Source organism: Hyperolius riggenbachi, chromosome 2 (genome assembly GCF_040937935.1).
Source record: "Hyperolius riggenbachi isolate aHypRig1 chromosome 2, aHypRig1.pri, whole genome shotgun sequence".
Classification (NCBI taxonomy): Eukaryota; Metazoa; Chordata; class Amphibia; order Anura; family Hyperoliidae; genus Hyperolius; species Hyperolius riggenbachi.
In genome coordinates this window covers 354,886,519-354,913,953 of record NC_090647.1, presented here as the reverse complement: position 1 = coordinate 354,913,953, position 27,435 = coordinate 354,886,519, and the positions used below count along the sequence as shown (strand labels likewise).

Here is a 27,435-nt window from a genome sequence, read left to right as displayed (position 1 = left end):
TCGATGGATTTCCATCGAACTGGCAGGGTGGAAAATCTAGGCCGATCTGATGAGATTGCTTATCATTTTGCATTGGCCCTAATGGAAATCTGATGGCAAAAAAATGCCATCAGATCGAATTTCAATAGATTTCAAACTGAAATCTATTGGAATTCTATCCTGGTAAAAAATGTTCTAAAAACACATCAGATAGATCATCAGATGCATTTCTTATCTATCTGCTGCTAATCTGACGAGTGTATGAGCACCTTAAGGATCGGTTTCCACTAGGAGCGGCTCCTGTTTCTGCACCTCCTTCCTGCTACGAAGACGCAGCCCAAATCCCTAAGCCATGCAATACACAGCTATAGGGATTCGGATGTGTGTTTCAGAAAGCTGCAGCATGCGGTCCATATTTGCACTGAAACTAGTACTTGCTGGTTGGGAACTTCTGAATGATTAATGGTTTAATATTCATTAACCTCCTCCAGATTGTGTTTAGTTAAATCTACACTGTTTATGGTTGCTTAGACGTGGCTTAGCTACACTGGCTTTTCATGCTACCATCAAAATCATGCGCATGGAACACCACAAACTCAGTTGTCAATAGACGACTGAGCCAACTTTAGTGATCACAGGGTCAGAATTGTAAAAAATGCTGCGGTCCTAAAGGGAGCTGTGCAGGCTGGAGTTTAACTGTAGGGGGATTCTAGTTCACCTTGTAAAAGAGGTGAGTAGTGTGTTTATTTTATGCTGATGTTTTAGCTAGTATACAGCCCCAACAATGCATTAGGTTACTGGGATATGCGCTTAACTCCGACACTCCGATATAGCTGCATATCCCAGTAAATTGCGTAACTACTGTAGCTAGCTAAAATATAGTCAAATTGTCTGGTAGATAATGTGTCAGAAAGCAAGTATTGGGTACGGTATAGGGGAAAGTTAGTTTTAGTTGTTATGGTTAGGCTTCAGAAAAGGTTAACATTCGAGGTGGAAGTTGAAAGTGGGGCAATGCTGGGAAGGGTGATCATAGTTAAGTGGTAGAAAGAGATTAATATCTGGGGGGGGGGGGGGGATCAGGGTTAATTATCCCACAATATCTTATGTTGAGGGAGTAAAGTTTTGCATTAGGCATCTAGAATTGGTTATAGTTGTGGGGGGGAGGTGGGTAGTTAAGGTTCAGTGTCAATAAAATTTAACAATAAGGATCAGTTAGGGTTGGGTGATTGACGAGGCAGAACCACTGAAATTGTTGACAAAAATATTGCAAAACCATTGTAGCAGACTAGCCTCAATTCACTAAGCTTAACTCCTGTCTTTAATAACTCTTCTGAGCTGTTTTACAGTTATCACCATGGTGATTTAATTGTGATAATTGTAAAACAGCTCTGAAGAGTTATTAAAGACAGGAGTTAAGCTTAGTGAATTGAGGCCATATATGTCCATTTTACTGATATTCTCACAATCTGTTTCTACCTCATGGGGAATCAAACAGCCATCGTATAGGTACCAGGGGAGCATACATCAGCACCAGAGAATAATACTAAATAGATCATGCTGATTGCAAACATAATCACTATAAGCAAAGCAATTGCAAAATGATCACCATAGGTGATTGCATGGAATTAATCATCATTTAGGGCTGGAACCCACAAGAGCGTTTTTTTGAGCATTTTGGCAGCGCTGCGATACGCTAGCGTTTTGCCAAAACGCTCAGCTGATGTTAATGGATGGGGCAACTTCCACAGGAGCGTTTGCGTTTCCCAGAAACGCAAACGCAGGACATGCAGCATTTTGGGAGCGTTAGCGCTTCAATGTAAAGTATTGAAACGCTAGCAGAAACGCTCAGCAAAACCTAAACTGAGCGGTTCTGCTAGCGTTTTGCGGTTCAGCACACTGTAACAAAATGAAAAATAATTCACAGGACCAATCAGGATAAAAACGCAAAACGCAAAACGCTAGGCACCCGCTGGGGAAAAAAATACAATGTTGCAAAACACAACCCAAAACGCGCATGAATCCGCTTGCAAACCGCTCAGACAAAACGCTAGCGGTTGCGGTTTGCGTTTGCGGTTTTCAGTGGGTTCCAGGCCTAATGCAGTCAATCCCCTCTCTGCTGCTTATGTGGATGTGTTCAAAGTGGACTCACTGCTGCCAACAATTAATATTAATATACTTAAAATGAGCATAGGAATGGAGGTGTTAATTCCATTGGTTTCAGTGAAATGCAGAGCAGAGATGGAACATGCCTCAACCAAGTTTGCTGAGAAAGTCCCTGCACAGCCCCGACAGATCTTCTGATCCCCTCTGGGAGGCAGCAAAGGGAACAAGACTGGAGGTACAGTGAGTATATTATAAGCCAGGCACAGGAACCACAGGCTGGGCTACAGTGAAAGCTTATTATTGGTCCAGGTACCTATCTATGAGTGTTGGTCATTGAACCTTACTCTTCATGCTTCTCTGTTTGTGTTTAGTTGTGTGTCCAAGAAAAGTAACGAAGTGATTCCCAGACTCACATAGCTTACTAGTTGAAAATATCTAATAACTAGTGAACAGCTTGCATAGGAGGTCAGACTCATTTTGCTGTCTTTCATCTACAGAGAAACCAGCCATGTATTGCAACTCCTAAACTGCAGTAACTTACTGATCCTGATAAGGACCATTAATATTATGTTTCCTTTAAAGCTGGTGTCGTGACTACATTGATCCTTCATCCATATCAGGTGGCAGTATTTTAATCTGTGAGAAGCCAGAAAACAGGTGTAGTGCTTTCATATCACACAGCTGGCTTATGATAAATCCAGTTCCTCTTGTAAAAATGCAGTACATACTGTATCATCTCTGACTGCTAACTGAATAGTCTAGATATTATTTCCTGACATGTCTCTCTGGTGAAGCTGTAGTAAGCATTTTGACATAGCTGTGTAAACACAGCACACAAATACAGTACACACAATACATTTTATATTTATTACAGTGTAGTTACGACTTGACGTTACAGTGACAAACACCAAAACATTAAAGTGGACCTAAACTCAAAACTTCTCTCTGCTCCAAAAGATACACAACAGCATAATAACCTTTAAAAAAAAATCTTTATTACAGCTGATACAAATCCTAAAATAAATAAATTTGCCCCGTTTCTACTTCCTGATTCATGGAAGCAGACATATTGTTTACAGCCTGTGCTTTCAAATAAGCTCATCTGCTTGTCATGTGACACGGGGTAGGGGATCAAATTACAACTTGTGATTAAACACAAATGAGGAGGAATTACACAGGCTAAACTCTTTAACCTCCTTGCCGGTCCAATTCCCGCCGGCAAGGAAGCAGCGCAGCACTTTTTTAACATTTTTTATTTTTCAAATCATGTAGTGAGCCCAGGGCTCGCTACATGATAGCCGCTGAGCGGCGGCATCCCCCCACCCACTCCGATCGCCTCCGGCGATCAGAGTAAGCAGGAAATCCCGTTCAGAACGGGATTTCCTGCAGGGCTTCCCTGGTCGCCATGGCAACGAGGCGGGATGATGGACGTCGGGACGTCAGAGGGAATCCCGATCCACCCCTCAGTGCTGCCTGGCACTGATTGGCCAGGCTGCGCAGGGGTCTGGGGGGGGGCGGCTCAGGATAACCGGCAAGGAGGTTAAATACATACAGGATGCATTTCTGTTATGTTTTCCTTGTGTCTTGTGCAAGAGTTCAGGTCCACTTTAAAACATTTCTTCCTTGATATTTAGAAGTTAAGGTAATTTAGCAGTCTGCATAGATGCCTAGACCCATATTCTATTAACCTTTCTCCTAAATTTTCCCAAAAGAGATGTTTTCATATATTATTACTAAGATACCTTTTATAATAAACCCACTTTAGGTTTGATACTAAGTGGCGTACTGGGTGCTGATTATTTACAGACAATTTTTTTTAGGGGGTGCGTTTAAAAGGAGAAAAGTGCACTACTGTAAAAAATGGGTGTGGCCATGATGGGATGTGGGCAGCGCCAAATGTAAATTGACACTGTAACTTAAAGGCAGTGGGCTCGAGTTTCCTCCCCACATAAGAAATGCAGAACACATGATGCTAATTTGAAAATGCAGTTAACATTACCCCACATATTAAATGCCCCCCACAGGAAGCCAAAGAAGTGATCTAGTATAGGTATCCACCCCCCCCCCCCCCCCTCTATTCTATGGCCAAAGGTCTCCCCCTGTCTCCCAGTAATCCCTGTCCCCATTACTCAGTCTCAGACCTGCAGATCAGTGGCAACCCAAGGGGGGAACGCCACACAGTAACCGCATGACTCCCTTCAAATGCAGAGTGACATCACTTTCACATCAGACGTCCATGGTCACTATGCACCACTCTCCCCATCACCGTGCTGATCTCCAGGCCGGAGACTGTGAGTAACGGGGAGGCGGGAGCTCAGGGCAGTTGGTGAGACTGCTTTGCTTGGATCACTTGTACCTAGCTGCACCATGCTGCACAGGTGTCACCCCTTCCTTTATGTCTTCTTGATCTTCTTGATCTTCCTTTATAAGTAAAAAAAAATCTACAGATACACATTTTTATTTTGTAACCTAAAGTAAGTATTTAAGCCTGGTTCACACTTAAAAAAACGGTCCATTACCGGATCGGAAGGGAACGGATCATAACGGATGTTAACCTATGAATACGTTAACAAAAGTCCATTTGAAGGGATCCGTTCCGCATGATCCATTATTGGACCAATTTTTTCAGACTGCGGAGTGGAACAGAAATGGAAGCTGTAGCGCTGCATTGGGGGCAATGAGAAAATGGAACGTTTCTTCACACTAGTGAAGAAACGGGCCATTCTAAGGTGCACAATTCACTTAGGGGGTGGGGTCTAGGGGGGGGGGGAATTTGGGGAAATACACCAGAAGCAATGGAAGGGAAACAGAGTGAGAACAGATCCAATCGACCAGTAATTAGATCCGTTTTCACGGTTCCGTTTGCCACCTAATGGAAGTGTGAACCGCACCTAACAATAAGATGCAGGTAACTCTGAGCTAATCCTGTATTATGCACATTTTTGCTGATTGAAAATGGACCAATTAAATGAAGCTGAGGTGGAATTCTAGTGGTCCATTTTCAAGCTGTATGCATTTGCATTATAAATGTGCATAATTTTGCATCAACTCACTTATTTGCATCTCACTAGCACATCCCACAAGCATCCCTAGCACATAGTTGTAATATTAACAAGCCACAATGTGTAATGTACAGAAAATGTGTTTGCTACATCTCACCATTTGATAGAAATGATTATTTCTCTTCTTTGCAGATATTTGGAATGATCTTCAGTATGGTCCTTTGTTGTGCCATTCGAAATTCAACAGATATGCTGTAATGTACAGTCTGTGACTTCTTTCTCATCACAGATCATAGAGCTACCTGCTGGCACAGGGACTGTGACACACCTGTCAGCTTGGACAGCCTTATTACCCAAGCAATGTATGATAAGCAAAACACTATAGGTTGTGCTTTGTGTAAGCTATGTGATATAATCTCAAGACCCCGAGGAGCTGACATTGAGTGATTTAGGCCTTTTTAAAGGGATACTGTAGGGGTTTGGGGGAAAATGAGCTGAACTTACCCGGGGCTTCTAATGGTCCCCCGCAGACATCCTGTGTTGGCGCAGCCACTCACCGATGCTCCGGCCCCGCCTCCAGTTCACTTCTGGAATTTCTGACTTTAAAGTCAGAAAACCACTGCGCCTGCACGCCTGTGTCCTCGCTCCCGCTGATGTCACCAGGAGTGTACTGCGCAGACACAGACCATACTGGGCCTGCGCTGTGCGCTCTAGATGACATCAGTGGGATCGAGGACACGGCAACGCAGGCGCAGTGGTTTTCTGACTTTAAAGTCAGAAATTCCAGAAGTGAACTGGAGGCGGGGCCGGAGCATCGGTGAGTGGCTGCGCCAACACAGGATGTCTACGGGGGACCATTAGAAGCCCCGGGTAAGTTCAGCTCATTTTCCCCTGACCCCCCTACAGTATCCCTTTAAATATTACATTTCATGGTTTACTGCTTTTAGAGGCGTTGTCACATAGCATGCCATTGCATATAGCATTGTATTTACAATATTTATTAAATGTCACATGATTTCCTACTGTATAAAGTTTCAGTATCCCTTTTATCTTTAAGTGTAAAACTAAATGAGATTTATCTTTATATTTAGCTACTGTCTCATTCTTCTATTTAACTGAAATGTTAATATTGCTGTAAAGTTACTGTAAAGGAAGTAGATGTTTGAGATCATTTTATGCATTTGGTTACTACAAAGATATTAAATATTTGAAAAAAAAAGAATTTTTGTCTGATTTATTTATCTGTTTTCTCTAAATACAATGAAATTTCTGTGTCAGGGATCATATATGTACAAAATGTAGGTTACACAAATATAAGTGATGATCAAAAAATTCTGATGCTGATCAGGAAAGGAATGTTTCAGAACGCACAGTACCGCTAATACAGGTGCCTAGCTGCAGGCCAGTCAGAAAAATCAGGCTCACCTTTTTTTTTGTAAATCAGGCCTCACATTTTTGTAAATATTTTATTATATCTATGTGGTACAACACAGAAGATATGACACTTTGATACAATGCACACTGGACAGCGTGTGTAACGGTCCTGATCTTCTGCCTTAGACCCTGAACAAGCATGCAGCAGATCAGGTGTTACTGGCATTTCTGTCAAATCTGACAAGAATAGCTGCATGCTTGTTTCTGGTGTTATTCAGACACTACTGCAGCCAAATAGATCAACAGGACTGCCATTCTGTTATTTGGTATTTTTGAAAAGGAAATAAATATGGCAGCCTCCATATACTTTTTACTTCAGGTTCCCTTTAAAGGGAACCTTAACTGAGAAGGAGATGGATGTTTCCTTTTAAACAATACCAGTTTGTCAGACCTGATGATCTCTTTGGCTGCAGTAGTGGCTGAATCACACACCTGAAACAAGCATGTGGCTAATACAGTCTGACTTCCGTCAGAGCACCTGATCTGCATGCTTATTGAGGGGCTGTGGCTAAAAGTATTAGGGCCCCTTCACACTAGAAAATAGCAAAACTGTAGCGGTATTGTTTTGCGCAGGGGAATTTTACCACGATTAGCACGGTAATATCACTGTACACTTCCGCGATTCCTGACGATCGCAATCAGCGCTTGTTTAAGCACTGTACCACAATCACTCGAGAATCATGGCAAAATGCTGCAGGTAACACGTTTTGCAATTGCCGTTAATCGTGAAACGTCCGCGATCGGCAGTGGGACCATTGCCATTAGGTTTCTATTGCGCTAGCGCTTTAAAAAGCGCTCGTGCTTCAGCGATTATCGGGCATAACCTACTAATAGCCCTAGTGAGAATGGGCCCTTAGAGACACAGGTTGAACAGGAGAGTCAGGCAACTGGTATTATTTTGAAAGGAAAAATCAATATCCTTCTCAGTTTAGGTTCCGTTTAAGGCAGTGCTGGTAAAAATGATGGGCAAACAAAATATTGACACTTTAGACATAATTTTGACATTCTTCATTAAGGAGTGTACTCACTTTTGTTGCCAGTGGTTTAGACAATAATACTGTGCATACATATGAATTGGCCGCCGGGAGACTTGGGGGCTGGATACAGCCGGTATATGGCTTATCCTGCTGCTGCACAAGTTTCCTCCAGGTCCATGTGGATAGTGGGGAATAATGTAATGTAAATGCTATTGCTGGAAGACGAATTACAGTGTTTAAAAAGCAACTTCAGCTTCATCTTCTGACGACCATGAAGTTACTGACTGTGCGCCGCTATAGCCGTAATTCCTATTACGGCCTATGGTGGCGCCGGCTACTCCCAAATCTCCTGCGCTGTTATTACAGCGCTTGTAATACTATGTCTTGAGTGGTTTAGGCATTAATGACTGGGGCCCATATGCAATTCAATTTTCTCCAGAGTTTTCTCCTAGATTACATTTTCACAACTTGTCATAAAATGCTTTAAAGAGAATCTGTATTGTTAAAATCGCACAAAAGTAAACATACCAGTGCGTTAGGTATATCTCCTATTACCCTCTGTCACAATTTCGCCGCTCCACGCCGCATTAAAAGTGGTTAAAAACAGTTTTTAAAAGTTTGTTTATAAACAAACAAAATGGTCACCAAAACAGGAAGTAGGTTGATGTACAGTATGTCCACACATAGAAAATACATCCATACACAAGCAGGCTGTATACAGCTTTCCTTTTGAATCTCAAGAGATCATTTGTGTGTGTTACCTTCTGTTCCCCTGCAGCTATCTTCCACTGATGTGACAGGCTTCCTGCAGACAGCTCTGCCCGTGTCTGTGTAATTCCTCAGTATGTTACAGCCCAGCTCCTTTCACAGCCTAACTGAGGAGGATGTTTATCCAGCTCTCTTTCACTGATAAGCAGAGAAGCTGCTGGCTTATGTAAATAACACACACTGGAGTGTGCATAGAGGGGGGCATGCATAGCAGAACCACAACACTGAAGAACTTGGCAGCCTTCCAGACACAGGCCGACAAGTCTGACAGGGGAAAGATACATTGATTTATTACAGAGACTGTGATAGCAGAAAGTGCTGCAGTAAGCCAGAACACATTAGAATAGCTTTTGGAACTTGTAGGATGATAAAAAACAGGCTGCAATTTTTGTTACGGAGTCTCTTTAAGCCACCAGCAAGCAAGAACATACTCAAAATAAATTTGATAGCACCTTTTTACCAACGTTGGGGTACTTTTCAATTGTAAAATGCTGCAAAGTTAGTTTAAAGGGATACTGTAGGGGGGTCGGGGGGAAAATGAATTAAACTTACCCGGGGCTTCTAATGGTCCCCCGCAGACGTCCTTTGCCTGCGCAGCCACTCACCGATGCTCTGGCCCCGCCTCCGGTTTACTTCTGGAATTTCAGACTTTAAAGTCTGAAAACCACTGCACCTGTGTTGCTGTGTCCTCGCTCCCACTGACGTCACCAGGAGTGTATAGCACAAGCCCAGTATGGTCTGTGCCTGCACAGTACACTCCTGGTGACATCAGTGGGAACGAGGACACGACAATGCAGGCGCAGTGGTTTCCAGACTTTAAAGTCTGAAATTCCAGAAGTGAACCGGAGGCGGGGCCAGAGCATCGGTGAGTGGCTGCGCAGGCAAAGGACGTCTGCGGGGGACCATTAGAAGCCCCGGGTAAGTTCAACTCATTTTCCCCCAACCCCCCTACAGTATTCCTTTAAAGAGAAGATGATAGGTAACCTCCTAGGATATAACTCAGGTTAAAAAAATAATTGCATATGGGCCTGTGTGTTGAGTTATTTTGATTGGACAGCAAATTTACACTATTTACTATACAAACTGTACAGTGACTACTTTACATTGTATCAAAGTGTCATATCTTCTGTGGAAAAGATATAATAAAAATATTACAAAAATGTGAGAGGTGTACATACTTTTGTGAGATATCATGTATGGTTTTTTCCCCACTGTAACGAATGGTGTCAGCACACAGAGTGTATCTGATTATTGATGATCTGCAGTATCACCAATAATACAGATGTTATACCTCATTATATGGTGATCTGCAGTATCACCAATAATACAAATGTTATACCTGATTATATGGTGATCTGCAGAATCACCAATAATACAAGTATAGCTTGACACAGGACACCTAATGTAGTGTGAGTGTTTGGTGCAACAGTAAGAAAGGTTATCTCCCGAGGAGCGGGAGATACAGACACTACTGCAGGTAGCCTTTAAAGCTAATGGACACCTAGAGAGTTGGTGTCACAAGGAGTACAGTGAGGCTGCTCACCCAAAGGACCGGGGGGGGGGGGGGAATCCACATGCACTGCTGGCTTCAACAAAGACACATGGAATGATCTCACACCTCTCATGCTGGCTGGGAGATCAATCGCATAAGTGACATTAATAATCTTTCTGGTCATTAGGTATGGTCCTATAAATCTAGGTCTCAGTTTGGGTGACGGTTGTTTTAAAGCTAAATGCCGATACCCACACCACGTCCCCTGGAGAAAACTTCCTCTCTACAGACCGCCTTTTATCTGCCTGTTTCTTCTGAGTCTGGAAAGCTTTCCCCAAGTTCCTCTTAACCATTCCCCAAATCTCCCTCAATGCTCTCTGCCAATCCTCTAAGGTCGGAAATGGGGTAGATGCCACAGGTAACGGGGCAAACTTGGGTGATCTCCCCGAAACTACCTGAAATTGGGAAAATCCAGAAGAGGAACTCTTCAGATTGTTATGTGCAAATTCCGCAAATGGCAAAAATTTTACCCAATCGGACTGTGCATCTGCCACATAACATCTGAGAAATTGCTCAAGGGACTGGTTAACTCTCTTGGTCTGGCCATTGGTCTGTGGGTGGTAGCCTGATGAAAATGAAAGGTCCATACCCAGCTGATGGCAAAAGGCTTTCCAAAACTTTGACACAAACTGGACTCCCCGATCTGACACCAAATTCTCCGGAATGCCATGCAGCTGGAAAACGTGCTGGATGAAGAGATCAGCCAACTCCTGGGCCGAGGGGAGTCCTTTCAAAGGAACAAAAAGAGCCATCTTACTTAACCTATCTACTACCACCCAAATGACCGTCTTGCCCTCAGACCTGGGGAGTTCTCCTACAAAATCCATTGACAAATGAGTCCATGGTTCATTTGGCACTGGTAAGGGTTGTAGTGTACCCACAGGTGCCTGATGGGAGGGCTTGCTTCTAGCATAAACTGCACACTCCCTCACAAACTCCTTACAATCTGTTGCCAGTGTAGGCCACCAAGCACATCTAGCCAACAAATCCTGAGTTCTGGTGGCCCCTGGATGTCAGGCATTCTTATGGGAATGGAACAGTTGTAAGAGCTGCAGGCGAAAGGGTAGTGGTACAAACATAACTCCATCAGGCTTCCCCTCTGGAACATCCTGTTGGTAAGGACTCAGAGTGGCTGTCCAGTCTTTCCAGGTCTCAGTAGCTGCCAGGACTACCTTCTGAGGTAGGATAGTTTCAGGGGTCGAGGGCTGCACTGTCTCGGGCTCGAAACACTATTCCATCCAAAACCACCAGGCGGAAGAATACCTTCTTCCCCCAAGCTGTACGGTCACTGAACTCCAACCTCCCCCGGCCAGGCCTGCTGTTCTAACTGCCGGGTTAGCCGGCCCCGGACGCTGCCTGCCTTGTTCCTATCCGAATATGGACTCGGGGCCCTTAACAGCATTTTATTTTATCTGTCTACTGCATTTTTATAACTGTCTACTGCATTTTTATAACTGTATGTGTTGTATGTCTGCCTACGTCACCTATGCCATGTGTACCACAAATAATTCCGACTACAGCTCTGCTGTATTTGGCGAAATAAAACTGATTCTGATTCTGAACACCTAGATAAGCCGTCAGCTTTGACATTCTCACTACCTGGTGTATACGTTATAACAAATCTGAATCTTGAAAAGAACAAAGACCACCGGGCCTGACGAGGACTATGTCTTTTGGCGCCCTCTATGTACTCCAAGTTCTTATGATCCATATAAACTGTGATAGTATGCTCTGCCCCTTCCAGCCAATGTCGCCACTCTTCAAAAGCTAGTTTAATGGCCAAAAGCTCTCGATTGCCAATATCATAGTTTTTCTCTGCAGGGGAGAACCTACAGGAAAAGTAGGCGCACGGGTGAAGTTTGCCCTGCAAACCAGAGCGTTGAGACAATACAGCCGCCACCCCAACCTCCGAGGCATCGACCTCCACTATAAAGGGGAAGGTGACATCCACATGTCTCAAAATGGGTGCAGAACAGAACAGTTTTTTCAGAGTAGAAAAAGCAGAATGTGCCTCTGCTGACCAGTGGTAAGTATCAGCCCCCTTCTTAGTGAGACTGGTGAGGGGTGACACTACCGAGGAGTACCCCTTGATGAATCTTCTGTAGTAATTGGCAAAACCCAAGAATCTATGGAGTGCTTTCAAACCTACAGGCTGAGTCCACTCCAAAACAGCAGAGACCTTTTCTGGATCCATGGAGAGGCCAGACGTAGAGATAATATACCCCAAGAAGGAAACGGACGTAACCTCGAAGAGGCATTTTTCCAACTTAGCATAAAGTGAATTCTGTCTTAATTTCTTTAACACGAATTTGACATGCTTACGATGTTCCAACAGATTGGGAGAAAAGATCAGTATGTCGTCTAGATACACTAAGACGAATTTCCCCAGCACCTCCCTAAATACCTCATTTATCAACTCCTGGAAGACGGCAGGAGAGTTACACAACCCGAAGGGCATAACCAGATACTCGTAGTGCCCGTCGGGCGTGTTGGAGGCCGTCTTCCATTCGTCACCATCTCTAATTCGTACCAGGTTGTATGCGCCTCTTAAATCCAGTTTAGAGAAGATCTTGGCATTGGTCACCTGAGCGAACAAATCCTCAATCAAGGGCAATAGGTAACGATTTTTCACTGTAATCTTATTTAAACCTCGGTAGTCAATGCAGGGGCGGAGGCCTCCATCCTTTTTCTGTACGAAAAAAATATTCCTGCCCCAGCTGGTGAGCGAGAAGGGCGGATAAAACCTTTAGCCAAATTCTCTTTGATGTACTCCTGCATTGCCACTTTTTCAGGTCCTGATAGATTATAAAGGTGACCCCCTTGGAGGCATAGAACCAGATCTTAAATCAATGGGTCAATAGAAAGTACGGCTAGGAGGGAGTTTAACTGCGGATTTAGGATAGAACACATCAGCAAATTCTGCGTACTGTACTGGCACACCTTTAACCTGAATCTTGGTGGCACCCACGGTTACCTTCTCCAAACAGTTAAAAAAGAAACACCGAGAGCCCAATATAGTGTAGTATGTATTGGAAACTGTGGATAAATGTAAGTGTGAGATGAATATACTCACAAACATGGGTTACCTCTTAGGCAACCACTGTAGATGCAGGTGAGGGGATTAGACCTGTCCTCACTCAGGATTAAGATGTCGCTCTCTGTAGATCAGGAAAGTAGGGGTAGGTCACCCCTCCACCAGGGGTGGACACAGTATTATCGTAAGAGAACAGGGGCGCCAGCAGGATAAAAGGTAATAAAAATTTTAAAATTTGCTGGGAGGCAGTGGTGGACTTACCTCCGGAAAGCAGACTCAAAATACTGTCTGAATTAAACAAATAAATTTATTATTGGTACCCCAAAAGATGCAACGCGTTTCGCAGGCACAGCCCGCTTCATCAGGCAATAAGATAGGGGACAAACAGTAGCTCGTCAGTAGCACGAATTGCGCCTCTGTCTTTACAGAGGCGCAATTCGTGCTACTGACGAGCTACTGTTTGTCCCCTATCTTATTGCCTGATGAAGCGGGCTGTGCCTGCGAAACGCGTTGCATCTTTTGGGGTACCAATAATAAATTTATTTGTTTAATTCAGACAGTATTTTGAGTCTGCTTTCCGGAGGTAAGTCCACCACTGCCTCCCAGCAAATTTTAAAAATTTTATTACCTTTTATCCTGCTGGCGCCTCTGTTCTCTTACGATAATTCTCCAAACAGTGATGATGACAATGGGCTGACCAGCTGTTTAGCTGAACTGAAGCCCAGTCAATCTGAGGGGAGTGAAGTTGTAACCATGGCATACCAAGAATAATGGTGGAGGCTGTCATATGCAGGACCAGAAATTGTAAACTCTCTTTGTGTAGCACCCCGACATTACACACCAACACAGGGGTCTGAGAAAGAGGTTGTCTACTTTGCAAAGGAGAGTCATCTACTGCAGTGACCAAAATCTGTTGGTCTAAAGGGAGCAAGGGGATCCCCATTTTTTTTGCAAAATCATAATCTATAAAGTTAGCCGCAGAACCAGAGTCTATATAGGCTTCGGTGAAGACAGTCTGACCCTCCCATGTGATAGAACAGGGAAGGAGCAGACGTTTATCATTTAGAGGTAATGACTGCTCGCCTAGGGTATTACCTCTGACTACACCTAGGCGGCAGCGTTTCCCGACTTTTTAGGACAATTCTGAACCTTGTGACCCTCCTCTGCACAGTATAAACAGTCTTTCTGATTTCCTGCGTTTCTTTTCCACCTGCGTCAATCTAGAGTGTCCAATTTGCATCGGCTCAGGTGGAGGCGACACAGGTGGGGAGGAGGTGTAGGAGACGTATCTTACAGCATTTCTACCCCGGGTCTGTTTTTGATAGCGTAAGCGGCGACCCACCCGTACTGCCAAAGAGATTGCCTCGTCGATGGACTTGGGTTCAGGATGTCCTAACATCAAATCAGAAACTGCATCTGATAAACCTGACAAAAAAACAGTCTAACAGTGCATATGTTCCCCACCTAGCTGACGCAGCCCACTTCCTGAATTCTGCTGCGTAAACCTCTACCGGATCTCGACCCTGACGCAGAGTCTTAAGCTTCCGCTCTGCGGTGGAAGCAATATCCGGACCATCATATATAATGGCCATAGCCTTAAAGAATTCCTGAACTGCTGAAAAAGCCTCATGCTCTGCATGAAGGCTATATGCCCATGTTTGTGAGTCTCCTGATAAAAGGGTCTTAATAAAAGTAATTCTCTGTGTTTCAGTTCCCGACAAATTAGGTCTTAACACAAAATAAGACAGTACTCCATTTCTAAAGTTCTGAAAACCAGATCTATGTCCAGAAAATTTTTCAGGTACAGACATTCGAAGGTCTGTAACTGGAGGGGATCGCACTGCATTCACAGCCGTTTGGAGGACCTGTATTGACCCAGACAAAGCGGTGATCTGAGTCTGTTGGCCATCAAGCACCCTGATGAAATTTTCCACCGAGGTGGCTAATCCGTCAATTCGGCTGTGGAGTGCGTCCATATTGTTTTTGGTCTGCCGTTCTGTAACGAATGGTGTCAGCACACAGAGTGTATCTGATTATTGATGATCTGCAGTATCACCAATAATACAGATGTTATACCTGATTATATGGTGATCTGCAGAATCACCAATAATACAAGTATAGCTTGACACAGGACACCTAACGTAGTGTGAGTGTTTGGTGCAACAGTAAGAAAGGTTATCTCCCGAGGAGCGGGAGATACAGACACTACCGCAGCCAAGGATTCCCTGAAGAGCAGGGAATTAAACTGCACTGCAGCCAGTGGACACCTGAGGTGCAGGTGGCCTCTGACTGTGTAGAAACTAACCTCCTTAAGAGGAGTAGATGGAGATTGTACTGCAGCCAGGGATTCCCTGATGGATTGGGAATTAGACTGTACTGCAGCCAAGGATTCCCTGATGGGCTGGGAATCAGACTGTACTGCAGCCAGTGGACTCCTATGAGGTAAAGTCCACTGACTGGACTGTAAGGAGGTCTTCCTGCGGAGCAGGTAGCCTTTACAGCTAATGGACACCTAGAGAGTTGGTGTCACAAGGAGTACAGTGAGGCTACTCACCCAAAGGACGAGTGACAGCCAGAAGGGTCATACAGGCCAGGTCGACAACACACAAGCAGATCAAGTACAGAGACCGAAGACTGATACGGTATCCGGGTACAGGCAAGGTTGGCAACGGGTAGACAGATAGGCAAGGTACCGAATCAGTAAGCAGGAGAGTAGTCAACAAAGCCAGAGATCATAACAGGTAACAGTATAGCACAATCCTAGTCTGAGGTGTGAGGTCCTTGGTCTCAACACCTGGGAACTAGTTTAGAGAATAACAGTAGTAACACAGCAATCTCCTAGTCTTGGGTGTGAGGTCCTTGGTCTCAACACCTGGGAACTAGTCTAGAGTATAACAGTAGTAACACAGCAATCTCCTAGTCTTAGGTGTGAGGTCCTTGGTCTCAACACCTGGGAACTAGTCTAGAGTATAACAGTACAATAACACAATAGAGACCAAAGCGGAATCTGGCTAAGTGTGAATTCCCAGCACCAACTGGTTCTAACACACTGTAAGATCTGACTGAGGTCTGAGTGCTCACACGTGAGTATTCGCAATGGCAGACAACCTGCAACTGACAAGCAAGTCCTATATATACTTGCAGCGCTCCGCAGCGCCACCCCAGCCACTCAGCCAATCCGGAGTCCAGCTGAGATCAGCTGATCGGCCTGATCAGCTGATTCCCCTTCTGCTGGCATAAAGGTCCTGTCGCCTGGCGCGCGCGCGTAGCTCTCCATCTGTGTGCACTAGAAGGACCAGGCGAACCAGTGACATGTTGCTGCGCAGAAAAGGCCGCCTGCTTGAACGCGGAGACAGCCACCCTGCCTCTTGCCCGCGCGGCTGTATCTCAGCTATTCATTACACCCACGAAGTAAAATTGCAAGTTTCACTGCAAATTCAAATACACACAAAATAGTTCTGTGAACACTTTTTTGCAGAATAGTAACTTGTGTCAAAGTTCAAGAGCTGATAGGAAAAGAAATCTGGATTTTTCTACCAAGTGACTCATAGGCTTTCATGTGAGAGTGAATCAAATCATCATACACAGTGACAGGTCCGAGTTAAGCACCTCTTTGAGCTAAAGTTTAATGACTCACCAGCTACAAGAACATCCAAAATATATTTGGTCTTGCACCAAGGTCTGGTAATATTACTATGGCATCTTCTAATAATAGTATATAAAATAAAAAAAAGTGAGTAACGTGATAGCTGTGAATAACGGAATACGCATCTGGAATTTTATATTATAAGCCAGTCTTCCTAACATGGCAAATCGATTCTGTGAAAAGTTGCCAGATCGCAGTATCAGACTACTCTTCTATACTTTAGCATGCCAGGATGTGCCCGCGCTGCACATGTATAATGGCAACATTGCGTCCCTGGGCATCATGATCCAAGGAGGTGAAATATTTCAACATCAAGTATGCTAATATTTTCATGGTAAAGAGTTTCATCCAGAGGATATCTATTCCTATGTAGTGCTGCCTCTTCTCATATTATCCAGAATTTCATTATTCACATTTGGCTACCCATACTCCTCTCTGTCAGCCTACTAACTCCATCACCTATTCATGAATAAAGGCTAAAAATGTACATTTCCTGGAATCATTGCAATAAACAGAGGTGTCTGGACCTCTGTGCAAGCTCCCATCCAACAAGCTGCGGAAGGGTTTTCCTGTAAGCTGGGAGGTCTTTTACCAACTGGTGGTGTGAAGGTCCATAGGCGGCCAGAGTATAGTGTATGAAAGACGTGCTGCTGCCATGCTGAGTATGCTGAGCTAGGCGTTGGTACTGCAGGATTTCATGGATGTTTCTGGTGCCAGAAATGTCTCTGCAACCAGCATAAGTGGCCCTGCAGGGAGTGCTCATAATAATGCACATACTGTAGATGAGGGTCCCAAGGACAGATTGAGGTAGACTGGCACAAATAATAAACACCAGGCCAACCCTTCTCTGGGCTTCTGCAATAGAACTCCACAAGACTGTTAATGTATAATTTGTGAACCTTTCAAAGAGCTTTAATGTTTTATGCACTATGCCATTTCCCCCAAAAGTTTGTCCCTATAATTTTCCTAACATTAATGTAAAATTCCACTCTTGCTAAAGACAAAAAATACTATAAAAATGTTTTAGTGCAGCTTTTGTACTTTCAGTTTTTTACAAATTAGCTCTCCATTTCAGTTTACACTCACAGTCAGTTTATAAGTTGATAGCTGGCTGCAAGCTGCAATTATTTTCTAGCCAGGAATCTGTACTTTGTGTTTCAGTACAGGCAGCCCAGATACTAAAACAAAAGTTCCCAGCCAACCTCCCCTGCTGTCATATGATGTTCATAACAGTCAGTCCACCAGAGCACCAGGCAGGACAACCAAATGTAGTACCACAAAGACCAGCACACTCGATTCAAGTTGAAATCAAATCTTCTTGCTTTTATTGCATACGATCTCCACACAGGGTACTAAGTAAATCATGTGACCAACCAGTACAAGCTGTTAGCAGTAAATAAGAAACAAAGATTCCCATAGTCCATCAAATACTTGCTAGTAACTAGTCATATAATCCGTATGAGTGCTAGAGTCTCAGTTCAAAGTTCTTTGTCTTTTAAATCATGATGACAGACACTGGTTTAGAGCTGTTTCGGGCGTCCTGCCCATCTTATGTGCAGGCATTTGATGGATCTGAATACCTATATCCAAAATCAATAGGATAAATTCCAATTCTAAGGTCACCTGACATAAACAGGACGGGACCTCATGCAATAAATACACCAACAGATAATTGCAAGAATGAATGAATGCAGCAAACTGAAACAGAAGAATAATATCTTGACGCATTCCATGCATGAAGACAGCATTCACTTCATCAGAAGGCTTAACTGGCTCACCAATTTGTATGAAGAAAGAACGCACTGAAATACATATAAAGGCGACAGACTAAACCAGATGTCAATATTCTCATAGGGAATGGTTAGGCAACATAAGGACCCCTTTTATGTTATCGGTGTTTGTGACCTCTACATGAAAGTTTGATTACAGAAGATGGGATTAGCCATCCAAGGCCATAAAATAATCCTTGCACTATGTAGACCTAATAGCTTTGGTCTCTAATGCTAGGTACACACCATACAATTTTGTGTTAGATAGATGGTTCGATGGATAATTTCCGACATGTCCGATCTTATTTTCTATCAATTTCTCATAGAAGTGCATGGAAATAGATAAGAAAAGGTTAGAAAATCGAATCGGAAATCGATCAGATGGAAAATCGACGGAAAACACGCATCGTCTGTACCCAGCATGCGTCTGTACTAAGCTGCTTTATTTTCTTTTGCAGTTGGGACCTCACAGGTCATGGAAGAATTATGCTGGAGAAGTATTGGCTGGACTGGACTCTTGCTGCATTCAATTTATAATAATAATATTTACAACATTTGTATAGTGCTTTTCTCTTGTAAGACTCAAAGCATTTGAGAGTTGCAGCCACTAGGGGGCAGCCTCCGTAGGCAGTAGCAGCGTTAGTACAATAATACAATGCAATAACATTTGTAAAGGGCTTTTGTCCCATAGGACTCAAAACACATAGCTATGTCTCAGATCAATACAAGGTTGCAGGCTGGACTGTGTTAGGCCCAGTGCACACCGAGTGGATTTGGATGCGATCCACCGGCCGCATCCGCCTGTAAATCCGCTTGGCTAATGTATTTCAATGGGCTGGTGCACACCGGCGGTTTGAGGTTTTTTCCAAACCGCAAACGTGCCTCCTGCTGCACGTTTGCGGTTTGCTAAAAACCTCAAACCGCCGGTGTGCACCAGCCCATTGAAATACAATAGCCAAGCAGATTTACAGGCGGATGCGGCCGGCGGATCGCATCCAAATCCGCTCGATGTGCACTGAGCCAAATCTCTGCAATCCGCACCAAAAAACGCAAGCGTTTTGTGGATCTGCTAGCGGTTTTGGTGTGCACTGGGCCTTACAGAGGAAATGGTCAGGTGTTCATAAATGCATGACTAAACAGGTGGCTTTGTTCATAAATGCCAGACTAAACAGGTGGCTTTGCAGTTTGGACTTATGGTAAATGCTTCCAGGGATGGAGATGTCCTCATTGGGTATGGCAGGGTGTTCCAAGGTGTAGGGGCAGCATGTAGGAAGGCTCTGTCTCCAAAGGTTTTGATGTGGACTCGGGGAGTGACAAAGTTATTAGATCCTTTTGATCTAAGATTTTTTTTTTGGGGGGGGGGGGGGGGGTAGTGATGCAGTTGCAACAAGTCCTTCAGTTATCCAGGCCCAGATTGTGCAAGGATTTCAATGTCAATAAGCCAATCTTAAACAGAATTCTCCATTTTATCGGTAGCCAGTGGAGTGAGCAAAGGGTTGGTGATAGATAGAGATGGCTCGAACCTCCGATTTTAGGTTCGCAAACCTTGAACGCGAACTTCCGCAAAAGTTCGGTTCGCGTGAACTTTCGCGAACCGCAATAGACTTTAATGGGGAGGCGAACTTTGAAAACTAGAAACATTTATGCTGGCCACAAAAGTGATGGAAAAGATGTTTCAAGGGATCTAACCTGGAGGGGGGCATGGTGGAGTGGGATACACGCCAAAAGTCGCGGGGAAAAATCTGGATTTGATGCACAGCAGGGTTTAAGGACAGAAATCACATTTTATTGCTAAATTGGAGGCCTAAAGTGCTTTAAAACATCTTGCATGTGTATACATCCATCAGGTAGTGTAATTAGTGTACTGCTTCACACTAACAAACCAAACTCACTGTGTAACGCACCGCAAACAGCTGTTTGTGTAGTGATGGCTGTGCTGGACTGGTGCGCACCATGGCGAGATTGCTCTTCCTCAGTGATGTCAGGTAATCTCTGACTGCCTTATCAACTTTTGATGGTTCTTTCTCTACCATTGTTAAAGAGACTCTGTAACATTAAAAACATCCCCTGGGGGGTACTCACCTCGGGTGGGGGAAGCCTCCGGATCCTAATGAGGCTTCCCACGCCGTCCTCTGTCCCACGGGGGTCTCTCCGCAGCCCTCCGAACAGCCGGCGACTGTGCCGACTGTCATTTCAATATTTACCTTTGCTGGCTCCAGCGGGGGCGCTGTGGCGGCTTTCCATTCCGAACTACACGGAAATACCCGATCTCATTCGGGTCCGCTCTACTGCGCAGGCGCAGGAGACTTGCGCCTGCGCAGTAGAGCGGACCCGACGGCGATCGGGTATTTCCGTGTAGTTCGGAATGGAAAGCCGTCAGAGCGCCTGCGCAGGAGCCAGGAAGGTAAATAATGACGTCACCGCTGCCCGGACTCCACGGAGGGCTGCAGCGAGACCCCTGACGGATGGAGGACGGCGTGGGAAGCCTCATTAGGATCCGGAGGCTTCCCCCACCCGAGGTGAGTACCCCCCAGGGGATATTTTTATGTTACAGTTCCTCTTTAAAGCTTACATCTATTTTTTTAAATTACTTTTTCTGCTGGCTGTTCAGTACCTTTAATGAGAATCTGTTATGGAGGGCAAGTCTGCCATTCATTCAACAGTGTGACTGATAAACATTCCATATCACATTCTCAGTACCATGGTGACCACGGGTAATGGCCGGGGAATCAGTGTTCGATTCCTGTCCGGAGTGGGAGCCTGAGAAACGGCTACCTCCATACATCCAAGGAAGGACCCAAATGTGCCGTATAAGTAATGTGCCTGCCCTGACCATGCTTTGCAGACCAGGCATCCATGGTCAGATGGATACTTGACCCAACGCTGTGTGCCAGAGATGACACCACTTGCCTTACAACATCGCGGTACAGTTTGGGTATCGCCTTTTTGGAAAAATAATTGCAGCCTGGTATCTTCTACTGCGGTGTCCCAATGGCCACAAATTTTTGGAAGGCCTCAGAGTCCACCAGCTGGTATGGTAACAGATGGCAAGCTAACAGTTCCGCCAAGCCAGCTGTCAGACACCGAGCAAGGGGGTGACTGGCAGACATTGGCTTCTTCCGCTCAAAGATTTCCCTTATGGACACCTGGCTGCTGCTGTGGGCAGAGGAGCAGGAACTGCTCAAGGTGAGAGGCAGATTGGAGGAGGGTGGCTGAGATTGTGAAGGTGCAAGGGGGAAAGTGGCTGAAGATGATGCACCTGAAGGAGGAAGAGGAGAAGGAGGGTGGCTTTGCTTTTGTGTGCTGCTTTTCCTCAGGTGGTCTTGCCATCACAGTTTGTGCCTTTTTTCCATGTGCCTTCGTAAGGCAGTTGTCCCTACGTGGCTGTTGGCCTTTCCACGGCTCAATGTTTGGTGGCAGAGAGAACAGATGGCATTGCTCTCATCTGAGGCAGACACACAAAAAAATTTGCACACCGCTGAGCCCTGGGGTGATGGCCCTATGGTGGCATCAGCAGCTGACGTTAAAGGGCATGTTGGCTGGCTGGCTGTCCATAGGTGGCGATACATGGCGCCGGACACTGCCACCAGCTGTTTCTGACAACAAGCTCCCCCTGCTTCTTTCAGGAACTCATCTCCTCCTACTCCTCTCTGACTCCCCCTCTGAACTGTCCCCCTGTTTATCTCCTTTATTGGGAACCCACGTGACATCCGTATCATCATCATCATCATAATCATCCTCCCCAGCTTTGCTTGTATCAGACACCTCCAAAACTGCACCACCAGCAGGTACTTCTTCATCCTCCTCCTCACACCTTACGTCCATAGTGTCGCCTAACTCAGACATATGAGGTGGTGTAACTTGCTTAGCGCCTTCATCTTGTTGTAACAATAATGGCTATGAATCAGTGAATTCCCCACCAAATAACTCCTGCGAAGTGTCAAATGTAGCGGATGTGGTGCTTGTAGTAGCGCTGGTGGCTGTGGAAGATGAGGTGTTCTGTGTTAAATAGTCAACCACGTCCTGACAATCTTGGGAGTTGATGAGACGTGCCTTCTTCTGAGCACTGTACTTTAGTCCAGGGCCGCACAAAATCACGTCAGCACGACCTCGAACAGACCTGCCGGGTGGCCTGCCTCTGGGCCTTCCTGTTGTTTTGTCCATATCAGGGGGGATGAAGTTAAAGGTATGCACTGACTTGACTAATACAATGTGCAGTCACACAGGTGCAGTTAACAGGTATGCACGGACTGGTATTACAGATGTGCAGCTGTCACACACACAGGTACCCTGAACAGGTGCAGTGACTAGTATTACAAATGTGCAGCTGTCACACACACAGGTACCGTGAACAGGTATGCAGTGGCTGGTATATAATATAACACTGCGTGCGTTCACGTAGGTGCGCTGAACAGGTATGCAGTGACTGGTATCAATACAATGTGCAGCTGTCACACACACAGGTACCGTGAACAGGTGCAGTGACTGGTATATAACAGTGTGTGCTTCTGTCACACAGCTGCAGTAAACATGAACAGGTATGCAGTGATTGGTATTACAAATGTGCAGCTGTCACACACACACAGGTACCGTGAACAGGTGCAGTGAATGGTATATAATATAACACTGCGTGCGGTGACATAGGTGCACTGAACAGGTATGCAGAGACTGGTATCAATACAATGTGCAGCTGTCACACACACAGGTACCGTGAACAGGTTCAGTGACTGGTATATAACACTGCATGCTTCTGTCACGCAGCTGCAGTAAACATGAACAGGTATGCAGTGATTGGTATTACAAATGAGCAGCTTCCTGTCACACACGTGCAGTGAAAAGGTAGGCACTGAATGTGCTGGGCCTGGCAGTGGCACAGTAGGAATTAGCAAGGGGCCAAGGGCCAGCTGCGACTGACTGACAGGGCTGTATATGTAAGTGTCAGTGGCACACACACAAAAAAAATAGATCACAAGAACAACATTAGCTCTCAAAAGAGCTGTTGAGGGGTGCTTTTTAGCAATAAGTATCAGCAGGAGCAAGCTAACAAACCTAACAAGAGCCTAACTAAGCTTTCTCTATGTCTCTGCAGCAACTCTCCCTTCTCTAATTACTGCAGCCACACGAGTGAGGGAAATGGCCGACGCTGCCTGCCTTTTATAAGGGGGGGGGGGGGGAGGCTCCAGGAGGGAGTGTAGCCTGATTGGCTACCATGTGTCTGCTGACTGTGATGTACAGGGTAAAAGTTGAGCCTAATGATGTAGTATAGGGGGCGGGTCGAACTCACATATAGTTCGTGGTTCACCGCGAACGCAAACCACCAAAGTTTGCGTGTTCGCGTTCGCATGCAAACCGTTTGGGCCATCTCTAGTGATAGACAGCCTTTTCAATAACTTTCCCCAGAAAGGGGAGGTTGCAGACAGGTATATAGCTGTGTCTAAGAATGCTTTCTTAGTGTCCTGATGATTGCTTCTTACAGACAGTTGGGAAACCTCCCTTCTTGTAAGGAACAGTTGACTATTGTTACGATTTGCATAGAATTCATGTATTGCACATGAGACAACATGGGCAATGCACAAGACCTGTAATGAACAGATAAAAATGTATCCAATCGGTTCCACCCCACTCTATACTTATTCATATACAAAACAAACTACAAGGTTTTTTCTAGAGGGAACAGCATCAGTCCCTTAACTCTTCATAAACATCAGTTTTCTTGGTTGCAGTCAGATGAATAAGACATCCAATCACAGAACCAAAAGCGCTGGCTTCGTACATATACAGCAGTACTTCGTGGGTGCTATACGTTCTTTGACAGCATCTCAGATTGTGGTCCATCTTTTTCCTTTTGGCTGGATTGTTCGGCTAATTTTGACATAACGCACTTGTTTGCCTCTGGGGGGGGGTGGTCTTGGGCCATGAAACATGTGTCAGGCATGTTTTGGTTCTGTGATTGGATGTCTTATTCATCTGACTGCAATCAAGGAAACTGAGGCTGCATTTCCACTTGTGCGGTGCGAATCGCCGCGGGAAAAATTCGCATGCGGATGCGAAATTCGCATGCGGGTCCATGCGAATTTTCATGCGAATTCGCACACGAATTCGCATGGATGATGATGCATGCGAATTTAACCATGGCAGTGCTGGTGTGCTTTTCCATTGTTTCTATGCGAATTCGCATGAAAATTCGCATACCAAAACCTCATGCGAATTTCCTATTAAATACATTGTATGCGATTCGCATAGCGGTATGCGGCATGCGAATTCTGATGGCTCTGCCATGCGAATTTTTTCTGCACATAAAAACGCAAAGGAATCCTGACAAGTGGAAACAGTCCCATTCACTTGTATTGCTATGCGAATTTGCATGCGAAAAACGCATGCGAATTCGTGATAGTGGAAATGAGCCCTTAAGTTTATGAAGAGTTAAGGGACAGATGCTGTTCCTTTGAAAAAAAAACCTTGTAGTTTATTTTGTATATAATTAATGCACAAGACCTGCAACAGAGTGGAAGATGTCACTGTGTAGGAAAGAACTGAAATATCCAAATGCAAGGAAAGTAATAATGATAGGCAAGTGTATTCAAAAGCATCTCTGCTTATTACCAGCTCCTAATCATGAGGGGCAGGAGTATTACCCCTCCAGTAAGCAATCCTCACCAGGGGTGTTGCTAGCCCCAAAGTTCAGTGGCATTTGCCCCTGATCTATTCTGGGATGCCCCCAGACAGAGTAAAGGCACCACAGCACGGCACCACACAGTACCCAGCATGCCCCACAGAGGCACCACAGCACCCAGGCATGGCATTACAGCACCCAGCATACCCCATGCCCCCATTGTTGTGTGCTGTGGTGCCATGCTGAGTGCTATGGTGTCATGCTGGGTGCTATGGTGCCTCTATGTGGGCATATTGGGTGCTGTGATGCCTTTATGGGGGCATGCAGGGATCTGTGGTTATTCTATGGTAATATGCTGGGAGTTATGAACACTCAACGGGAGGTCTGTGGGAGCATGGGAGGGTGTCCACTAGAAGGTCAGTGAATGCTATGGGGGGGCTGGCAACAGGCCAGCTTCCCCAGCAGAAAGCCAGACCAGCCAGCACAGAAGCAAGGTAACTCTGCCAATTTATGTTTAACCTCCCTGGCGTTCAATTTCACAAGGATTTCTGTGGAAAAGGTGATCCAATCAATTTACATAACCTTTTTTTTCCTGTAATAGATCAGACCCCCCTAAAGTTGCGCAGGGGAGATCGTCATAAGTTGCTTCTAAGAAAGGAAGCTATGTGGATCAAAAAATGATGTACCCTGGGGAGGGGCGGTTTGAATAAGGATTATGATCTGTCACTGTGTATCTAGATGTGCTGCTGTTTTTGTGTATTTGTCAGGGCTTTAATAGACTTGTATCTTTTTGTTTTTCAGATAGCTGGCTATGAAGTGACATGCAGACCCTGGCTTATGATTGTCCAGATTGCCCATGGGGGACCGCTTTGCTGGCTCTGTTAAGTGTGAGTGCTGGGGATACGCTGTCTCCCCTCCCAGGTCTGTGTGTTTATTTACATTGTTACTAAGTAACCAGCTACCAATGGGAGCGCCGTAGGAGAGGCGGGGCTTGTATTGCCCCTGTGATGCGGCGCGTCCGGTTGCTAGGCTACAGTTAGACACATTTGACGCATTGTGTCATGCGCTGTGTGTCTCTATATACCTGACGGATCACGTGCTTTGATGACGCTGACTTGGGGTGGAGAGGGGCGGGGAAGTCCTCCGTGCTCATACGGAGCAGCGAGTAACTTCAGCATTATGGCAGCATGGTGATGCTTTGATGGGCGGTGGGATACATGCTAATGCCTTGAGGGGCGTGGATTCAGCTGGTAATTTCAATGTTAAGCCTGTAGTTTTCTATCAGGTCCGCCGGGGCTGCAGGTTGCCGATTGGCCCGTTTTCTGGTCACCTGATCATTACCTTTACTATATAAGTGATATATGTTTGTGTGTTGGGTATTGATGTTATGCTATACGGCTTGAGAAAGGGCAGATTGCCTGAAACAGCGGAGCTGTCGCTGTCTGCTTCATCATGACCTTTTAACTTTTTACAATAAAAGAGCTATTTTATGAAGGTCGGTGCTGACTCATTGGAATGCATATTGGAAGACACCTGTAGTGCACAGGTGTATTGGAGTCTGGAGCACATCCGCTTACTACTTTATCAGGCATGTTTTGGTTCTGTTTTCACGTGAAACAACTTTCGCTTGTCACGCTAAGTAAGGCTGTGCGCGCGCAACTTTTTGCGCATGGCAGATCGCGTGATATCTGCTGTGATAGCAGTTATCACGCTTTAGTGAATCAACCTTAACATGTGAGGTTTAATTCATATTTACATAGTGAACTAATCATCCAGTTAGGTGCAGGATCAGAGAGAATTTATGCCCTGGTTAAGGTCACTATACTGAGATTTATGATTCAGCAATATTGATTTTAATTAAAATATTGTGGCTGGGCGATATAAAATACAGTAATGCAGAAGCTGCAAAAGCCTATCTGCATCTGTTTATTGCAGCAGTTAGTCCATTCGATCCACTCAAAGTGAATAAGAAGTGCCCTCTAGTGGCAGTAGACAGTACACAGTACAGTAGTACTAGTTACTAATCAGGGCTAATCCCCACTACAGTATATTATAAATATAAATACATTTTTGGGAATTTAGCAAGGACCTGCATTTTCTATTGAATCCTATTGTGATGTCTCAACACACCGCTGCATGCATCTCTGTCGGTTAATGCAGGTTATTATAGTCATTGGGGAAGGCAAAAATAAATATAATGTGCATGCAAATATGTTTGAATGGGTTTTAGGTCCCTTGTTCTCAGGGCCGGAATTACCATAAGGCACTGTAGGCTCATGCCTACAGGCACCTGATGATGGAAAGGCGGCTCACTCCCCTCCCCTAGTGCCTTCCTTCTTCTCAATGTAGAGTCTCAAGCAGAGTGTAAATGAGAGGTTACTCACCCGTCTCTTGGCATTCCACTGATAAAATCTCCCCACAGTCGAAGGCACCTCCAGCTACTTAATACGGAGGGTACCTCTGGCTATCTAATGCTAAGGGGCACCTGTAGCTTCCTTCCACAGGCAAGTGAAGTAAGGGAGGAGTCACAGCTAGGCCAGCCAGCACACTTGCAGTGT

At 45.0% G+C, this 27,435-nt stretch overlaps 1 protein-coding gene across 1 annotated transcript in view; it reads left to right on the top strand.

The window, feature by feature from the left end:
* The window catches only part of TSPAN2 (tetraspanin 2), a 203,566-nt gene extending 197,993 nt beyond the window's left edge, over positions 1-5,573 (top strand). Inside the window, exon 8 of the mRNA XM_068265557.1 lies at positions 5,277-5,573. Within this exon, the coding sequence (XP_068121658.1) occupies positions 5,277-5,342 (66 nt within the window). The 3' untranslated portion in view covers positions 5,343-5,573. The remainder of the gene's footprint in view (positions 1-5,276) is intronic.
* Positions 5,574-27,435: the final 21,862 nt, after the last annotated feature.